Raw genomic sequence first — 14,865 nt, 5'->3', positions numbered from 1 at the left:
TAAACAAAATGGGTGTGGATTACTGGATTCCCAGGTGAAAGGTCCTGGAGCAGAGCTTTCTAGGAGGGTGCAAAGTCTGCAGACAATATCTCGTGCTCAAGCAAATTCGATTGCTTCTGGTAGTTCCCTTTATCTCCCTGGGTCGACAAAAATAGACGAGCAGAGCCTGATCGATATGCAGGAGGTATTATATGCAACACCTTTGGTCACTAACCTCTGGATTGGTATATGGATATTTTGTTTTTCTATTAGAAAGGTATGTGACTTTTTGGAACATTGTAAATAGGTATTGCAACAGGAGACAGAAGCCATAGGAAGACTTGGGAATGTATTGAAGCGAGACATGAGGGATGTGGAAATCATGGTGGCTGAAGATACAGAAATGACTCAAGACCCATGAAAGTGATCTGCAATTACTCTAGTTTGGAATGTCTTCTTTCCTTTACTATCACCTGGTTGGGTGTGCACATTGTTATGCTCAGACATGACAAGGCTAGCTTTAACATGTACGTAGTAGCTGAGCTATAAAATCTTGATGTATTGTGATTGCTGTTTCATTAAATTTCTTTGGAAGAGACTGCCTTTTTTGTTCACAACACGCGCGGATAATTTTGATGTTCAAAGATCAAAGTTACAAATGTTGGTCATCGAAACAGGTTTTTTTCTTTAAAATAGAGGGTATTCTTCAGACATAATTAAGAGAATCAGTGCAGACCAACCGGTGAAGACACGTGCACCTTCTCCAGTTCCTTTTGTTTGATCATAGTGTTCCCATATATAGCCAGTCTGGTCATAGTTTCTAACCACGTTCCTGCACAAACAAGCAGTATAGGTAAGGCCACATATACTCAGACATCTTCAACTTCAACTGTACCTTATACAAGCATGCATACCTTATTAGATTGCTCCTTAGTTCCTCATAAATTGTTCTTGCCTTGCTGCTGTACGGTCCATCCACTGCAGACAATTTTGACGGGTTATAGAAAGTTTTTGTTTGTGAATAGGTGGGGACTCACAAAAGTACCTTTAGAGTAATGGTGTAGGGAAGAAAGAATCATGTAGTTCATATTCATCCATATTGCACCTCTCCAGTATGGTGCTTCGTCCTCAGTGTTATACTTCATGTACAAAGAACTGCATGAAGAGAAATGAGTGCTTATGAAATCACTGAAGAATGAAAAATTCTTAGATGTGTTTGTTCTTGCAGGCTCACCTAGTTTTGGCAAGTGAAAGTAAACCATAGTCACTCCATACGATGCTCCTATTTGAAATGAGATCGAGCTGTTTGTCGAGTATTGGAGAATCCTTTCGTCAAGCAACATTAAATTTGAAGGTTTAATTTACTTCCAGTTTTCAACAAGGGCTTCAACAATCATATGGACGATACTAATGCACAATATACAAACTCACAGCTGGGATGATCCTGAACATGAAAGGAAAGAAGCTGACGTAGCCGATGTGAGGAACTAATCTTAGCTCTGGTCTCCCAAATGTCTCCCTTACAAGCTCTCGAGATAAATGATCATCTACTCCAGTTACCTCTTTCCAGATTAACCGAACCTGAGAAATCAAACCAGTGCATATATGATTCAGCAAAATTTCCTAGGTAGATTTATAATTCATGACAGTTGAAATCTAAGCTTCTCTATGACATAATTCATCAAAAATTTCTTACGTCTTCTGTATGATTACCAAAGTCAAGGTAAGCCCCATGGTCATCGTCATAGTGCATCTGTTGAAGAAGAGAAGAGTGAGAACAAGAGATCATGCCATCCTTGTCATGATTGTTAAAGGAAGTGATAGAAATGTAGTCATTGCATATAAAAATACAAACCTGATTCAGAAGAGTGAAATCTGAAAGCAGCTTCGCAATTGAGCTATAATCCTCCTGCATTATACAGTTTCAAAGATATGTGATGAACAAATTAGAGAACGTAGTCTATATGTTGTTCTGACCGTCACAAGTATGTCTTTTTTCCCCATAAACTCTTGGATGGAGTTCATGCAATCTGCTGCAAGATACATCCAGCATCTGAGGTCAACATGCCTCTCATCTTCATTTGGGTGTGAAGCCCGAGGATAATCATCCAAACCGGAGGAAAGAGACTGCAGGGATATGTGAAAGCTAAGGTATCAGGATAAGAAATAGGAAGCTAGGGGATTAGATTAAAATCCATCATTAATGATCAAGAAATGGTACCTGAGGGTTTAGTTGCTTAGTTGTTATATTGTCTCTGCCATGCCAATAGTAGCTTCCCTTCTCCTTCCCTGGTGTTTAACCAAATCATAAATATATGAAAACGAACAGTGTAGGACTAATGTACTCAACACGAAACACAGCAGTTGAAGAGTGAACACATCCGGAAACTTTGTATATATGTTGTTAATATTACCTATTTGGGAAGTGTTGAACCATTTGAACCATGCATCTAGCCGTACAAAAGCTCTATCAAGGAATGACAAGATTTCATCTCTTTCCACCTCGTTAAACTTCTCTGCCCGTATACCATCAATCAAATCTGAAAAAAATACAAGGAATGTCAACATGGAGTTGATATGATTTTTGATATCTTGTTATTTACTCCAAGCCTTTCTCATTTTTCCAATCCAAAAGCATATATCTTAGCCAGGTGAAACATAATTAATCTTGGCGACAATGTACAAGAAAGTTTTTACCGCGTATCACCAAAAGTAGTGTAGGTGGATTGCCATTGCTTGGGTACTGAACAACGTACTGCTTTGGAATTTTACTGCACAAAACCATTTTGGAATAAGTATCAACAACAAACAATTATGATGCCTATTTTGAGGTTAGTAAGAGTATATAGCAACCTCAGAGCTTCATCTCCCAAGATTTGCTCACGAGGAATCCATCCATCTATATTCATTAGATCTAACCAGTTTCCAACAATTTCCAATGTTATATGGACATCCCAGCGCCTGATCAAACAAAAATAGAAACACTTCAAAAGAATGATTGTATTATACAACTTTGTACTAACAGATCTTATCTCAAAAGACATTACAAAAAGATTCAGAAACTGTTCAGCCTATTCAGTGAAGTATAATGAACGAACCAGATCAACAGTTGATGGAAGCCTTCATCCCACAAAAATCCCCTAGGAAATACAGGCCGGCTTGGAACTGCTGTGTACAGCTCAGCTGGCCAATATAGCAAGAAATCATCCTCACTTTTAGCCTGCAACTAAACATTGTTAACTATGTGAATCTGTTTTGGACTGCAAAAAGAAACAGAACTGAAACTCACCAGATCACTTCTAGGAACATGAATTTTTGATTGACCATAGAAGTAACCAATGCCTCCAAGCATGTTCCCTATTGCAGCTTTACCAACCACCAAAGTTTCAGGATCAAGCTGGAATCACAGGAAGATAGAATCATATATTTATCTCTTATAAGCACATCAAATCAGATGCATATAAGAATTGACTATAGCAAGTAACAGAAAGCCTATAAGAAAGGAAAAGACTACTACTAGAGCTGAGAGGTGAAAAATGTATTTGCACAGTGGTCAACAAGATCTTTAAAAGTGCAAATGAGATCCTTCATAAAAGTAGATCTTTCTATTGAGAAAAAATAAGAGAGTAGAATCATACCTTTTCAGACAGGTTGAAGCAATCCTTGAACTTTGCATTAAATGCTATATGTTTATCTGCAAGTAGACTAGAGAGTAGCGAGCCTACACGGATAAAATACAGAAACTTAGCTCAAAGATAAAATCGATACCAGCTAACTAAAATTAGATATCTTGAAAGGAAATGGTGTTCAGCCAATCATCAAGGAGGGAAGCTTATAAACCTGTAAGACTCATTATACGCTTCTCCATGTTGGAGGTTTCTTCTCTTATCCCAGAGACAAAGGCAACATCTATAGTAGATTGAGTTGTAGTGGAAATCTGCATGACAAAATGGGATCAGGGATGAAGAAACATCTAGACGATCATACAATTCATATGAGTAATTTGGGGATGCTGGCTTTATTTTTAAAATACGTCTGTAATCATATATCTTGATCAAGACTGATGATTACCTGAAAAACATAAATGTTAGAAGAATCCTCTGATGTGTCAGATAGCTGAAGTCGTCCAGACTTCCCTTCCTGAAAATACATAAAGCCAATAGAGACATATGAGCACTTTGGTCTTTGTAAAAGAAAAAGCAAATACAGATTGGAAAAACTTGCAAAACTGTGATAGAACCTGAACAGCGAGATTTTGCTGAACAAGATCAGACAGATTGACAATGTCAGGCGTCTTGAAACCGCAATAATGTGTTTCAAGATGATTCTGCAAAAGAGAAGAGCACAGCTAAAATGGTCACTTTCTTGCAAAGGCTGTAACTAAGAAGATCCTCTGTGATCTCTCAAAAGAACTTTTAAATAAAAAAGTTACCTCTGATTTTAAGTGCATCTGCCAGTTTCCTACATCTTGACGTGAACCAGAAGCCAGGACTGAACTCTCTTTAAGCCCCAATACATCTTTACCTAGATTCACACCATTGCCACCTTCATCAGCTAGATAGAAGAAGAGATGTACGGTTCTGTTTTCTTCATCATTCAGCATATTCTTAACATTGATTCTAATCGACCAATCCCCTCCATAACCATGGCTCCCCTCCTTAGACTTGACAAAACTTGTCTCCAAAATCATATCTTGTTCAAGCAGCTCTTGCCGTCCAAAATCTCTTCCATTGTGTTCTCTCCAGCCAAATGACTTAAGATCTTCAGAGTTTTCACAGAAATGCCTCATAACAGGCTTACCATCTTTTGTAACGAGCCACATCAAGCCAGCAACAAGGGACTTAGGAGTTCTGCATAGTCAGTCATCTACAACAACTTAGCAGGCTTGTACAAGAAAGAAACACAGTTTCACAGCTTGTACTAGTGTTCTTTGTAAACCAATCCCTTGTAAAATTCTTAGTGTTCTTTGCTCATTCTCAATTAATCAAACAATGACTTTTGACAGATACTGATTCGAAGAAGCATATAGTATTATGATACCTGGCTCGAACTCCAAAATAAACCTGAGGGCGATAAGTTCCCCAATACAAGCTCTCCTTATGGTCATCTTGAAACTGATACAAGAAGATCAAGATTTTCAAATATCCCAGAGTGAAGAAAGAAAATATAATAGATATGTTGGAGAGAGTACCATAGGCAAGTCAGTGAGTTTAGGAGAAGGAAAAGGAGTGATAACACGAGGTGAACTCTGGGATTCATCGCCGAACAGTGGTTTGATTCCACCAGATGGGCTAAATCCGGTCGTCATCATATGAGTCTCGTTGTTGGAATATAATAGATTAAGCAAAGTAGAGCTATGTGAATGATCGGTGAAGCTGAGAAAGGACAACAAGAAAACAAGACAAAGCAAGTGGACTTTTGAGTTTTGACCAACTACAAGAGATCGTCGTCGTGCTTGGAACTGATCATTGTAATAACCCATTTTTTTAAGTTTTCATTCTTGTCTGCCTCCCCTTAATTGTTTTTAGTCACTTTTTTTAGTTTTTTGCAAAGTCTTTCTATAATACAGAAATTAACTAGCTAACTAATTTTTGAAAAATAAAAAATTCAAAGGGAACAAAAAGGAAAAAATAAAGTAGATGAAAAAGGTAGTTCACTTTGAAATGAATGACACTCTCGTGACTTCACTATCCTAATAAATCTCATTTCTCTTTGATGCCCCGAATCACAAAGGAGACTATAAACCCTACAATACATACAGTATCTCTCTTATATGTATGTAGTTCTCTTTTTTGGTATTGTTGTTGTTGTTGCGAGTTTTACACACGTGCGTTATTTTTTTCTTGCAACTCTTTTTGTTCTGTTTTTTTTGGGTCGTTTGCAACATTCGTGTAAATCAATCAATCATCGATGGTTTGGTTCGTGTTTCAATTATAACCGTAGATTATTTTTGCGGGTTTTGTGGAGCTGACAGAGTTCTTCTTCTTCTTCTTCGTCCCCATTTTTTTCCGCCTCTCTCTCTCTCTCTAGTCTCTACCGTTATGCTTCTGTTTTTTTTCTTTTCTTGTCATTCTTTTTTTTTTTTATCCTGGGTTAAGTTAAAGACTCGTTTCTTTACAACAAAGGTAATTTTTTTATTTTTATTTTCCAAGAATCGTGTTTTGTTGTTTTCACCACACCACGAAATATGATTCGTTGTTTCCTCAGATTTTGGAACTCAAAAAGGCAATCCTTAATGCGTTGTTTGTTCATGTCCTTCAGGTTTGTATAAAAACTCTCTGTCTGTAGCGAGATTACAAGATCATGGATGTAAGCGAGCTTGAGGAGAATTTGTTCGCTGCTAGCGATGCTAAGGTATCTTATTTTATGCTCCTTTCAATATCTTTCTCAATGATTCATGTCGGTAGTTTTTTTTTGAATCATTATGGACAAAATGGGGCTATAATATGTTGCTTACTATGTTGTTATCTCTGTTTTTGTTTATATCATGTTTTAGAAAATGTGATTCTCCCGAATCCTGTTTTGCCTTTGATACCTTGCCCTGTTGATTATAAGCAAATCTTGTGTTGAGAGAGTATTTGAGGGAATCTTGGGGGTGGTTAATATGTCATCTGACCTGAAATATATATTTAGAGGCTTTTGTAATGTTCCTCTTCTTTGATGTAAATTATGTTAGTTGATGGTGTTCTTCTCTATATATACTTAAATTTGCTAACGTTGTGTGTTATGGTTTATTGTTAAAATGCAGTTACATAGAGATATGTGCAAGGAACTATCTGCAGTTTATTGCAAGGTATTGTCAATCTTCCCTTCGTTGGAAGAAGCAAGACCTCGGAGTAAATCAGGGATTCAAGCCTTGTGTTCTTTACACATTGCACTTGAGAAAGCAAAGAACATTCTTCAACACTGTTCTGAGTGTAGCAAACTTTATTTGGTTTGTGTTTCTTTCTCTTTATGTGTCTCTTTCTTTTCATGCGTGTTCTTCTCTTTTGTGTTTTGGATTTGGTCCCTCTCTTGAATTCTTCCATCTATTTTTTGGTCCTTCTGAACAGGCCATTACTGGGGATGCTGTACTGTTGAAGTTTGAGAAAGCTAAATCTGCACTTATCGATAGTCTTAGACGTGTGGAGGACATTGTTCCTAGCTCAATTGGGTCTCAGGTGAATCTCTATTTCAGTGCACACCACAATCTTTCCTTTTGCGCAGATTAAGAAAACTGTCTATGACTAACAGTGCACACCAAAATGTTCTGTGCTAGTTCCTAGTTGAGAATTCTAACTTCAATATTTGATTTCTTCAGATTTTGGACATTGTTAGTGAACTAGAGCAGACCAAGTTCTTGCTTGATCCATCAGAGAAGGAAGTTGGTGATCGGATTATTGCACTCTTGCAACAAGGGAAGAAATTTGACAACTGCAGTGACAGCTCCGAGCTTGAAATTTTTCTCCAGGCAGCAACTAGACTCAGTATAACTTCTTCTAGATCAGCTCTTGCAGAGCGGCGTGCTTTAAAGAAACTCATTGACAGGGCACGTGCGGAAGAAGACAAGCGGAAGGAGTCTATTGTGGCTTACCTCTTGCATCTCATGAGAAAATACTCCAAGCTATTCAGAAGTGAGGTTATGGATGAGAATGACTCTCAGTGTTCACCACCATGTTCACCCACTGGTCAAGCTTCTAATGAAGATCGTGCTCATGCCTTTGGGCGTCAACTATCCAAGTTTGGTTCTATTAACTTCAAGACCATGAACAGTAGGAAATCAGGACAGATGCCCATTCCACCTGAAGAACTGAGGTGTCCCATATCTTTGCAGCTTATGTGTGATCCTGTCATTATTGCTTCTGGACAGACTTATGAACGTGTCTGTATTGAGAAATGGTTCAGTGATGGACATAACTCTTGCCCCAAGACTCAGCAGCAGCTCCCACATCTTTCCCTGACTCCCAACTACTGTGTTAAAGGTTTGATCGCGAGCTGGTGTGAGCAGAATGGGATCACAGTCCCTACTGGACCACCAGAATCTCTTGACCTTAACTACTGGAGACTAGCCCTGTCTGACTCTGAATCCACCAATTCAAAGTCAGTTGATAGTATAGAATCGTGCACAGCAAAGGGCGATAAAATCGTTCCTTTGGAGGAGAGTAGTGCTATTGTTTCCCAACAACAACACAAAGAAGAAGTCAATGTGTCTGTTGTTGGTGATGAGGAGACTTCTGATATCAATGTTCTAGAGAGGTATCAGGACATACTAGCAATCTTGGACAAAGAGGAGGACTTGGCTAAAAAGTGTAAAGCAGTTGAAAATGCAAGGCGATTGCTAAAGGATGATGAAGAGGCCAGGATCCTCATGGGAGCCAATGGGTTTGTCGAAGCGTTTTTGCGGTTTCTTGGATCAGCTGTTCATGAAAACAATGCAGCCGCACAAGAAACTGGAGCTATGGCTCTATTTAATTTAGCAGTCAACAATAACAGGTTAGATAGCTCATCCTCTTTCTTTTTTTTGTTACCAATCAAAGTTAGTGCAAACCTTCTCACAATTTCCTCTGTTTTGTTTGTTATTTCATTGGAGTGCAGGAACAAAGAGTTGATGCTGACTTCAGGGGTCATTCCCCTGCTTGAGAAAATGATCTCTTGTTCCCAATCTCAAGGGCCAGCAACTGCGTTATATTTAAACCTATCCTGCCTTGAAGGAGCCAAGCCGGTGATTGGCTCAAGTCAAGCAGTTCCTTTTTTCGTGAACCTTCTTCTTCAAGGTGAAAAAACCGAAACCCAATGCAAGCTTGACGCCCTTCACGCCCTCTACAACCTTTCAACCTACTCTCGCAATATTCCCACTCTCCTTTCATCAAACTTAATCAAAAGCCTCCAAGTCCTTGCATCAACAGGTGACCACTTGTGGATAGAGAAGTCATTAGCCGTATTACTAAATTTAGCCTCTAGCCGGGAAGGGAAAGAAGAGATGATATCAACACAAGGCATGATCAGCACTCTTGCAACTGTGCTAGACACCGGTGACACGGTGGAACAAGAGCAAGCCGTTTCTTGCCTAGTGATCCTATGCACGGGAAACGAATCATGTATCCAGATGGTACTACAAGAAGGAGTGATCCCGTCTCTAGTGTCCATCTCAGTGAACGGAAGTCCACGAGGAAGAGACAAGTCCCAGAAGCTTCTGATGCTGTTTAGGGAACAAAGGCAACGAGATCAGCCATCGCCAAACAGAGATGAAGCTCCCAGGAAAACTGTATCGGCACCAATGTCAATACCAGCGCCAGTTTCAGATCCCGAGTCAGAAGTAAAACCTTTGACTAAATCAATCTCCAGAAGGAAAACAATGACAAGACCATTTAGTTTCCTCTGGAAGAAAAGCTACTCGATCCACCATTAAGTATATATATAGATTGGGGTGTAACATTTACACCCTACTACGTAAAGTTGATCTTTTGTTTTCTTTCATCTTTTACCTCTTTACAAGTCGTCTTCATAGAGAAGTAAAATATGTACAGGCGACGTTGTGATCTCACCATTTTTGGTCACTATTCCTCTCTCACCAGAGGTATACATGTAGGAGATAGCTTACTGATGTACTCTATTCTCTTTTTCTGAAGAAGAATTAAAAAAGTTGAAAATTCAGTTGTCTTGAATTCATACTTATCTGCACAGAGATTTACTTCTCAAGAACGAGATGTCTCTTTGGGGAAGCTTAATCAATCATAAACGAGAAGATAGTCAGTTGGTTGTATCTAGATATCTTCTACCGGTCTTACTAGACGATGGAATTTGCTTTTTGCCAGACATGATCTGTTACTGTTAGCAAGGGATGTTAGGAACATGATATTGACAAGAGTATTCACTGATTGACACTCTTTGCTCTGATAGAATCATCAGTTTGTTCAAGATCATTCCGCTTGAGTATTAATCTTATTTTGAGAAACAACTCCTAATTCCGCTTCAGTTTAAGGTATTAAATAGATAATTTAGCTGATTAGTAGTTTCATGTGTTTACTGCAGCTGAACGCATAAGGCAAAAAAGTTGACTCTCCAAGATACTTCACTTCAGACTCTGGTAAAAGCAAATATTTGCAGTTTTTGTCTTTTTTTTTTCCCTTTTTCTTTATTGGCCTTATGCAAATGGATTAAGCTTTTTAAAATGATTCATTGGGAAACAGTTTTAAGAGGAACAAGCAGATGTGAAAGCTAGTCTTGATGGAGGTGTTAAATTTATTTTGGAGAAACGAAGCAAAGTTCCCAATCAGGAGAAGCTACACAAAATTTTTTTTATCCAGAGCAGCAAGTAGAAACCACTCTGCAGCAGGTACAAAGGGAAATCTTTCAGAAGTTCACCAGAGAGAGTCAGGTAACAACAGGATTTATCTATCTATCTCAGCAGACCCCTCTGTAATATTGGATTTTGATAGATTTTAAGACTTTGTCGTTTCACATGTAGACCCTGTCCAATATCGACAACTCTTGTGATACGATTGATTCTTAAACCTAACATTACGGAGTTAACCTAACATCTTGAAGCAGAGAGGTGGCATATTACAGTCGTTTCACATGTAGACCCAATCTAGTGGATACATCCAGCACCACGTAGTATGAATCAATTATTATAAAATTATATAACTTTTTTTTTTCTGAAACAAAATATATTACAAAAAAAGATCGGCCCCACAAAACATCACCTGCACGGCGTCTCCGTCGTCTCTGTCCCGGCGTCTCCGTTGTCGCTGTAACCTTGTAAAAGCTCGTAAGAGAGAAATTAGATTCCTTTCGTGATCTTAGAGTCTGTAGAGCCTGAGAGTCTTCTTCTGCTTCTTCCTAATTTGTGTTTCAGGGGATTTTAATTAGAGTTTACCGGTTCCTATGACTTTCAGGGTTTAGGGGTTTAGCTTGTCGACCATGGCGATGCTAGGGCTGATCAAGAGGGTTACACGAATAAGCAGAAACAATTCGTGGGTCAGAGTGTATCCAGTGAGATACTTCCAAAGCAAGGACCTTTCAAACACTTCAAATTGCTTTCGTGGCGAAGATGCTAAGCTTCCTGTTCTGATCGTCGGAGCTGGACCGGTGGGACTCGTTTTATCGATCCTTCTCACCAAACTAGGTACAGTTTTCTCCAAGTTTTCATCTGAGCTTGCCTTACATTAGTAATTTTGAGTTCACGTCTTTGATCAAATTGGATTGTCTCACCTTTATGTTAGGCGTGAAATGTGGTGTTGTGGACAAAGCCACAAGCTTCTCTAAACATCCACAAGCACATTTTATCAACAACCGATCAATGGAGGTTGGGTTTTTTTGTGTGTTCCCTTTGGTTAATTTTGTTTTTCGGTGTTGTCCTGGATTTTTGGAATCTTAGTTTCTTCCTTTTCATATATACTTAGATCTTCCGTGAATTGGATGGATTAGCTGAGGAGATTGAAAGATCACAGCCTCCTGTAGATTTGTGGAGGAAATTTATATACTGCACTTCCCTCTCCGGTTCAACTCTTGGCACAGTGGACCATATGCAGCCTCAAGGTGTGCTCTTACATACAATTTTCTTGTGCATATAGTTCTACTTTAGCTGCGGAAAGATGCAGACTTTTTCAAAGATGTCCTCTTTTGGTGTTATTAATAGATTTCAAGAAAGTTGTCAGCCCGGCTTCTGTTGCTCACTTCTCCCAGTACAAGTTGACAAATTTACTGCTTAAGCGGTTGGAAGACCTTGGCTTTCATGTTCGAAATTCCAAAGAGTTCGATGGTCTTGAGCTTGACTCTGTTATTGCGAGGCAAATTCTCATGGGTCATGAGTGTGTGGCGATTGATTCTAACAAAGATAGTGTTACAGCAACTGTTTCTTTTCTCGAAGGAGGCAAGCATTTGAAAAGAAACATTCAATGTAGTCTACTGGTTGGTGCTGATGGTGCTGGGAGTGCTGTAAGAAAGCTCACCAAAATAGAAATGCGAGGGGAAAGAGATCTACAAAAGCTTGTTAGTGTCCATTTTATGAGCAGAGAGCTCGGTGAGTATCTGATGAGTAGCAGACCAGGGATGTTATTTTTCATTTTCAACACTGAAGGTATTGGAGTTCTCGTTGCCCATGATCTTCAACAAGGAGAGTTTGTTCTGCAGGTAACTACAGACCCGACCAGAAAATCTCAGTTTAATTAGTGTTATACACCATAGCTTGGCGTGTAATCATTTCTTTCTACTGCAGGTTCCATACTATCCACCTCAGCAGAGCCTCTCTGATTTCAGTCCCGAGGTATTTATTCATCACTTAGAGAAGAGTGGATTTTACTATCACCAAAAAAACAAATGGACTTTTACTTGGAACACAGATTTATACGCCTCTGTGGCTTTATTTCCATCCCAACTGTGACCAAATTCAATTGCGATTTTGTTTGTTATTTTTCCCTGAACTATTATTTTCCTATAGATGTGCAGGATGTTGATATTCAATTTGGTGGGACATGAGCTTTCAGACTTGGATGTAGCTGATATTAAGCCATGGGTCATGCATGCTGAAGTCGCTGAGAAATTCATGTGCTGTGAGAATAGAGTGATACTTGCTGGTGATGCTGCTCACCGGTTCCCGCCTGCTGGAGGTTTTGGTAAGTGTTCAAATCTTTTCAAAACGTGAACCATATGCTCTGCTTCTTTGACATTTTTTTCGTGTATGATGGTGGTTACATATTTGGAAGATATCTATCATCTCCATTTTTGTTCTATTATGATTTAAGGTATCGTCAAATGAGATAATATGATACCAAGGAATGCCGCAAACTTAGAAGTTGATCTCAAAGGATCCTTGTTGTCAGTTTCTTTTTCTAAGTTTTATGAATCGAGCAATAGCAGGCCTTAGGAATCAGTTCGATATGATGTACTTTCAACTAGCAGTCTTGTATAATATTCTGACAGCAGATTACATGACATTTGCAGGAATGAACACTGGAATTCAGGATGCTCACAATCTTGCATGGAAAATTGCAGCTCTTGTTCAGGGTTCTGCAAAACCTTCAATTCTTAATACCTATGAAATAGAACGTAGGCCGGTATGGTATTTATCTTTTCTTAACTTTTTATTGACATCCGTTCTTCTTAAGTTGATTCATTTACAAGCATCTTACGGTGACTGCTAGATTGCCCTTTTCAATACTTCACTCAGTGTTCAGAACTTCAGAGCCGCCATGGCGGTTCCTTCGGCGCTAGGCCTTGACCCAACAGTTGCAAACTCAGGTAAACTAGAACTAGCTTGTCTCTTGCTCTCTTTATCGCTTCATAATTAGGTTGCAGCAATAATATCTCTATGTTGTTGTAGTTCATAGGTTTATAAACAAAACAGTCGGTTCCATCCTTCCAACTGGGCTGCAAAAGGCAATCTTGGATAATGTCTTTGCACTAGGTCGTGCACAGCTTTCAGAATCTCTGTTGAATGAGAGAAATCCGCTGGGAAATCAGAGACTTAGCAGATTAAAGAGTATCTTTGATGGAGGACAAAGCCTTCAACTACAGTTTCCTGCCGAGGATCTTGGTTTCAGGTATCATCATCATTTTTGAAACTGTAGAATTTTCACTCTAGTCTGAGTAGTGCAAGAAGAATAAAAAGAGAGAAGAAAACTAGGGCTGGCTGCTTTTGTCAACTAATATCAGCGGTTTCATGACATGTAGATTGTGGTCTTGAATGTTCAAACCATTGTGTTTCTTGCATTATATCTCAACAAAAGATATGTGAATTTACTGTGTTTACTATTTAGGTATTTAGAGGGAGCCATTGTTCCTGATAACAAGTCTGAAGCTGGTGATCCTGAAGTACCAAGTGGTCGTAGAAGAGACTATGTTCCTTGTGCTGAACCAGGTTCAAGACTGCCTCATATGTATGTGAGAATGCTGTCAGATTCCGCAAAAGCGGTTGTTGTTTCTACACTGGATCTTGTTTCCACGGAGAAAGTGGAGTTTCTACTAATAATATCGCCATTACAAGAGTCCTATGAGCTAGCTTGTGCTACATTTAAAGTGGCGAAAGAGTTTATGGCTGATGTCAAGGTATGCGTGGTCTGGCCTAGTAGCGAAGAGGGTGTTGAAAGGGAGAGCAAATCAGCAATAGCTCCATGGGAAAATTATGTCGATGTTATGGAAGTTAAAAGACAAGATGATGAAGGAACTTCGTGGTGGAGTATATGTAAAATGTCAGAGAGAGGATCAATTTTAGTCCGTCCTGACCAACACATTGCTTGGCGTGCAAAGTCTAGTGTTACTTTGGACCATACACTGCACATGAGAGATGTCTTCTCAATCATACTTGGTAAACAATGAATAACACCAATTATATCCACAAATTCCATGTATACTATTGTTATTTGCAAATAACAAAATCACGATTCTTTTCTTTGTAATGGTGTTCCAAGTTTTCTTTACATCAAGTATAGAATGGCAAGATCATAGCTTTTAATTAAGAATATATATAGTGAATCAATACTTTTTTTTAAGTAAGAATTTTATAATAAATCATACAACTTCCCTAAAATCATTAAAGTTATTTAAAATCTTATGGAAACTCAAATCACTTGAAATATTAGATTTCTATATTTTTTTATGTTGAGTTCATCAGATTAGGCTATAAATTTTCTTAATCTCTCAGATTTCCCATAGATCCTTGTTGAGTTCATAAGAATAGGCTATAGATTTTCTTAATCTCTCAGATTTACTTGTTGAGTTCATCAGATTAGGGTTAGATTTTCTTAATTTTGATGAGTTTATTAGATTCTAGACTGTAGATTTCATAATCATTCTCTTCGTTTCTGTATTGATGTATTTCTTGCTTTTTTCAGGAAAATGTTGACGATCAATGGGTTTATTGTGACGTGGAAGGAGTTCAGGTTCCGGGAAATCGTTAGTGTGAAG

General features: G+C 38.6%; 4 protein-coding genes across 9 annotated transcripts in view; 3 read left to right on the top strand and 1 right to left on the bottom strand.

Moving 5' to 3' along the window:
- The window catches only part of LOC104757040 (nuclear pore complex protein NUP54), a 2,608-nt gene extending 2,031 nt beyond the window's left edge, over nt 1–577 (top strand). The window contains exon 9 of the mRNA XM_010479731.2: nt 287–577. Within this exon, the coding sequence (XP_010478033.1) occupies nt 287–400 (114 nt within the window). The 3' untranslated portion in view covers nt 401–577. The remainder of the gene's footprint in view (nt 1–286) is intronic.
- On the bottom strand, nt 524–5,492 carry LOC104757041 (alpha-glucosidase 2). 3 transcript variants are annotated; one of them, XM_010479732.2, is made up of 21 exons: nt 5,171–5,492; nt 5,020–5,093; nt 4,412–4,829; nt 4,220–4,327; nt 4,051–4,119; nt 3,820–3,916; nt 3,618–3,700; nt 3,269–3,376; nt 3,078–3,199; nt 2,833–2,940; nt 2,677–2,750; nt 2,394–2,519; nt 2,201–2,268; nt 1,957–2,106; nt 1,835–1,888; nt 1,676–1,732; nt 1,411–1,560; nt 1,214–1,305; nt 1,025–1,134; nt 894–957; nt 524–811 (listed from the first exon to the last, which is right to left on the bottom strand). In XM_010479732.2, exons 1-21 carry the CDS (start codon nt 5,459–5,461, stop codon nt 667–669), a joined length of 2,568 nt encoding a protein of 855 aa, XP_010478034.1. In that variant the 5' UTR covers nt 5,462–5,492; the 3' UTR covers nt 524–666. The 3 variants fall into 3 exon arrangements, with proteins under 3 accessions (XP_010478034.1, XP_010478036.1, XP_010478035.1); XM_010479734.2 differs by having other exon boundaries at nt 935–957; XM_010479733.2 differs by having other exon boundaries at nt 667–811; nt 4,220–4,306.
- LOC104757038 (U-box domain-containing protein 6) lies at nt 6,023–9,575 on the top strand. Its single transcript, XM_010479730.2, has 6 exons — nt 6,023–6,104; nt 6,241–6,333; nt 6,728–6,913; nt 7,032–7,139; nt 7,280–8,451; nt 8,554–9,575. Exons 2-6 carry the CDS (start codon nt 6,283–6,285, stop codon nt 9,365–9,367), a joined length of 2,331 nt encoding a protein of 776 aa, XP_010478032.1. The 5' UTR covers nt 6,023–6,104; nt 6,241–6,282; the 3' UTR covers nt 9,368–9,575.
- The window catches only part of LOC104757037 (2,4-dichlorophenol 6-monooxygenase-like), a 6,028-nt gene continuing 1,339 nt past the window's right edge, over nt 10,177–14,865 (top strand). Inside the window, exons 1-13 of one of the 4 annotated variants that reach the window (XM_010479727.2) lie at nt 10,180–10,336; nt 10,427–10,729; nt 10,857–11,086; nt 11,184–11,266; nt 11,364–11,499; nt 11,600–12,093; nt 12,179–12,226; nt 12,401–12,575; nt 12,904–13,016; nt 13,104–13,200; nt 13,283–13,502; nt 13,719–14,266; nt 14,793–14,818. In XM_010479727.2, the coding sequence (XP_010478029.1) occupies nt 10,882–11,086; nt 11,184–11,266; nt 11,364–11,499; nt 11,600–12,093; nt 12,179–12,226; nt 12,401–12,575; nt 12,904–13,016; nt 13,104–13,200; nt 13,283–13,502; nt 13,719–14,266; nt 14,793–14,803 (2,130 nt within the window). In that variant the 5' untranslated portion in view covers nt 10,180–10,336; nt 10,427–10,729; nt 10,857–10,881 and the 3' untranslated portion in view covers nt 14,804–14,818. Of the gene's footprint in view, nt 10,337–10,426; nt 10,730–10,856; nt 11,087–11,183; nt 11,267–11,363; nt 11,500–11,599; nt 12,094–12,178; nt 12,227–12,400; nt 12,576–12,903; nt 13,017–13,103; nt 13,201–13,282; nt 13,503–13,718; nt 14,379–14,792; nt 14,819–14,865 lie in introns of those variants that run through there. The other 3 variants (XM_010479728.2, XM_010479726.2, XM_010479729.2) reach the window with 3 other exon arrangements.

Source organism: Camelina sativa, chromosome 17 (assembly GCF_000633955.1).
Source record: "Camelina sativa cultivar DH55 chromosome 17, Cs, whole genome shotgun sequence".
NCBI lineage: Eukaryota > Viridiplantae > Streptophyta > Magnoliopsida > Brassicales > Brassicaceae > Camelina > Camelina sativa.
This window is presented reverse-complemented; position numbering and strand designations above follow the sequence as displayed.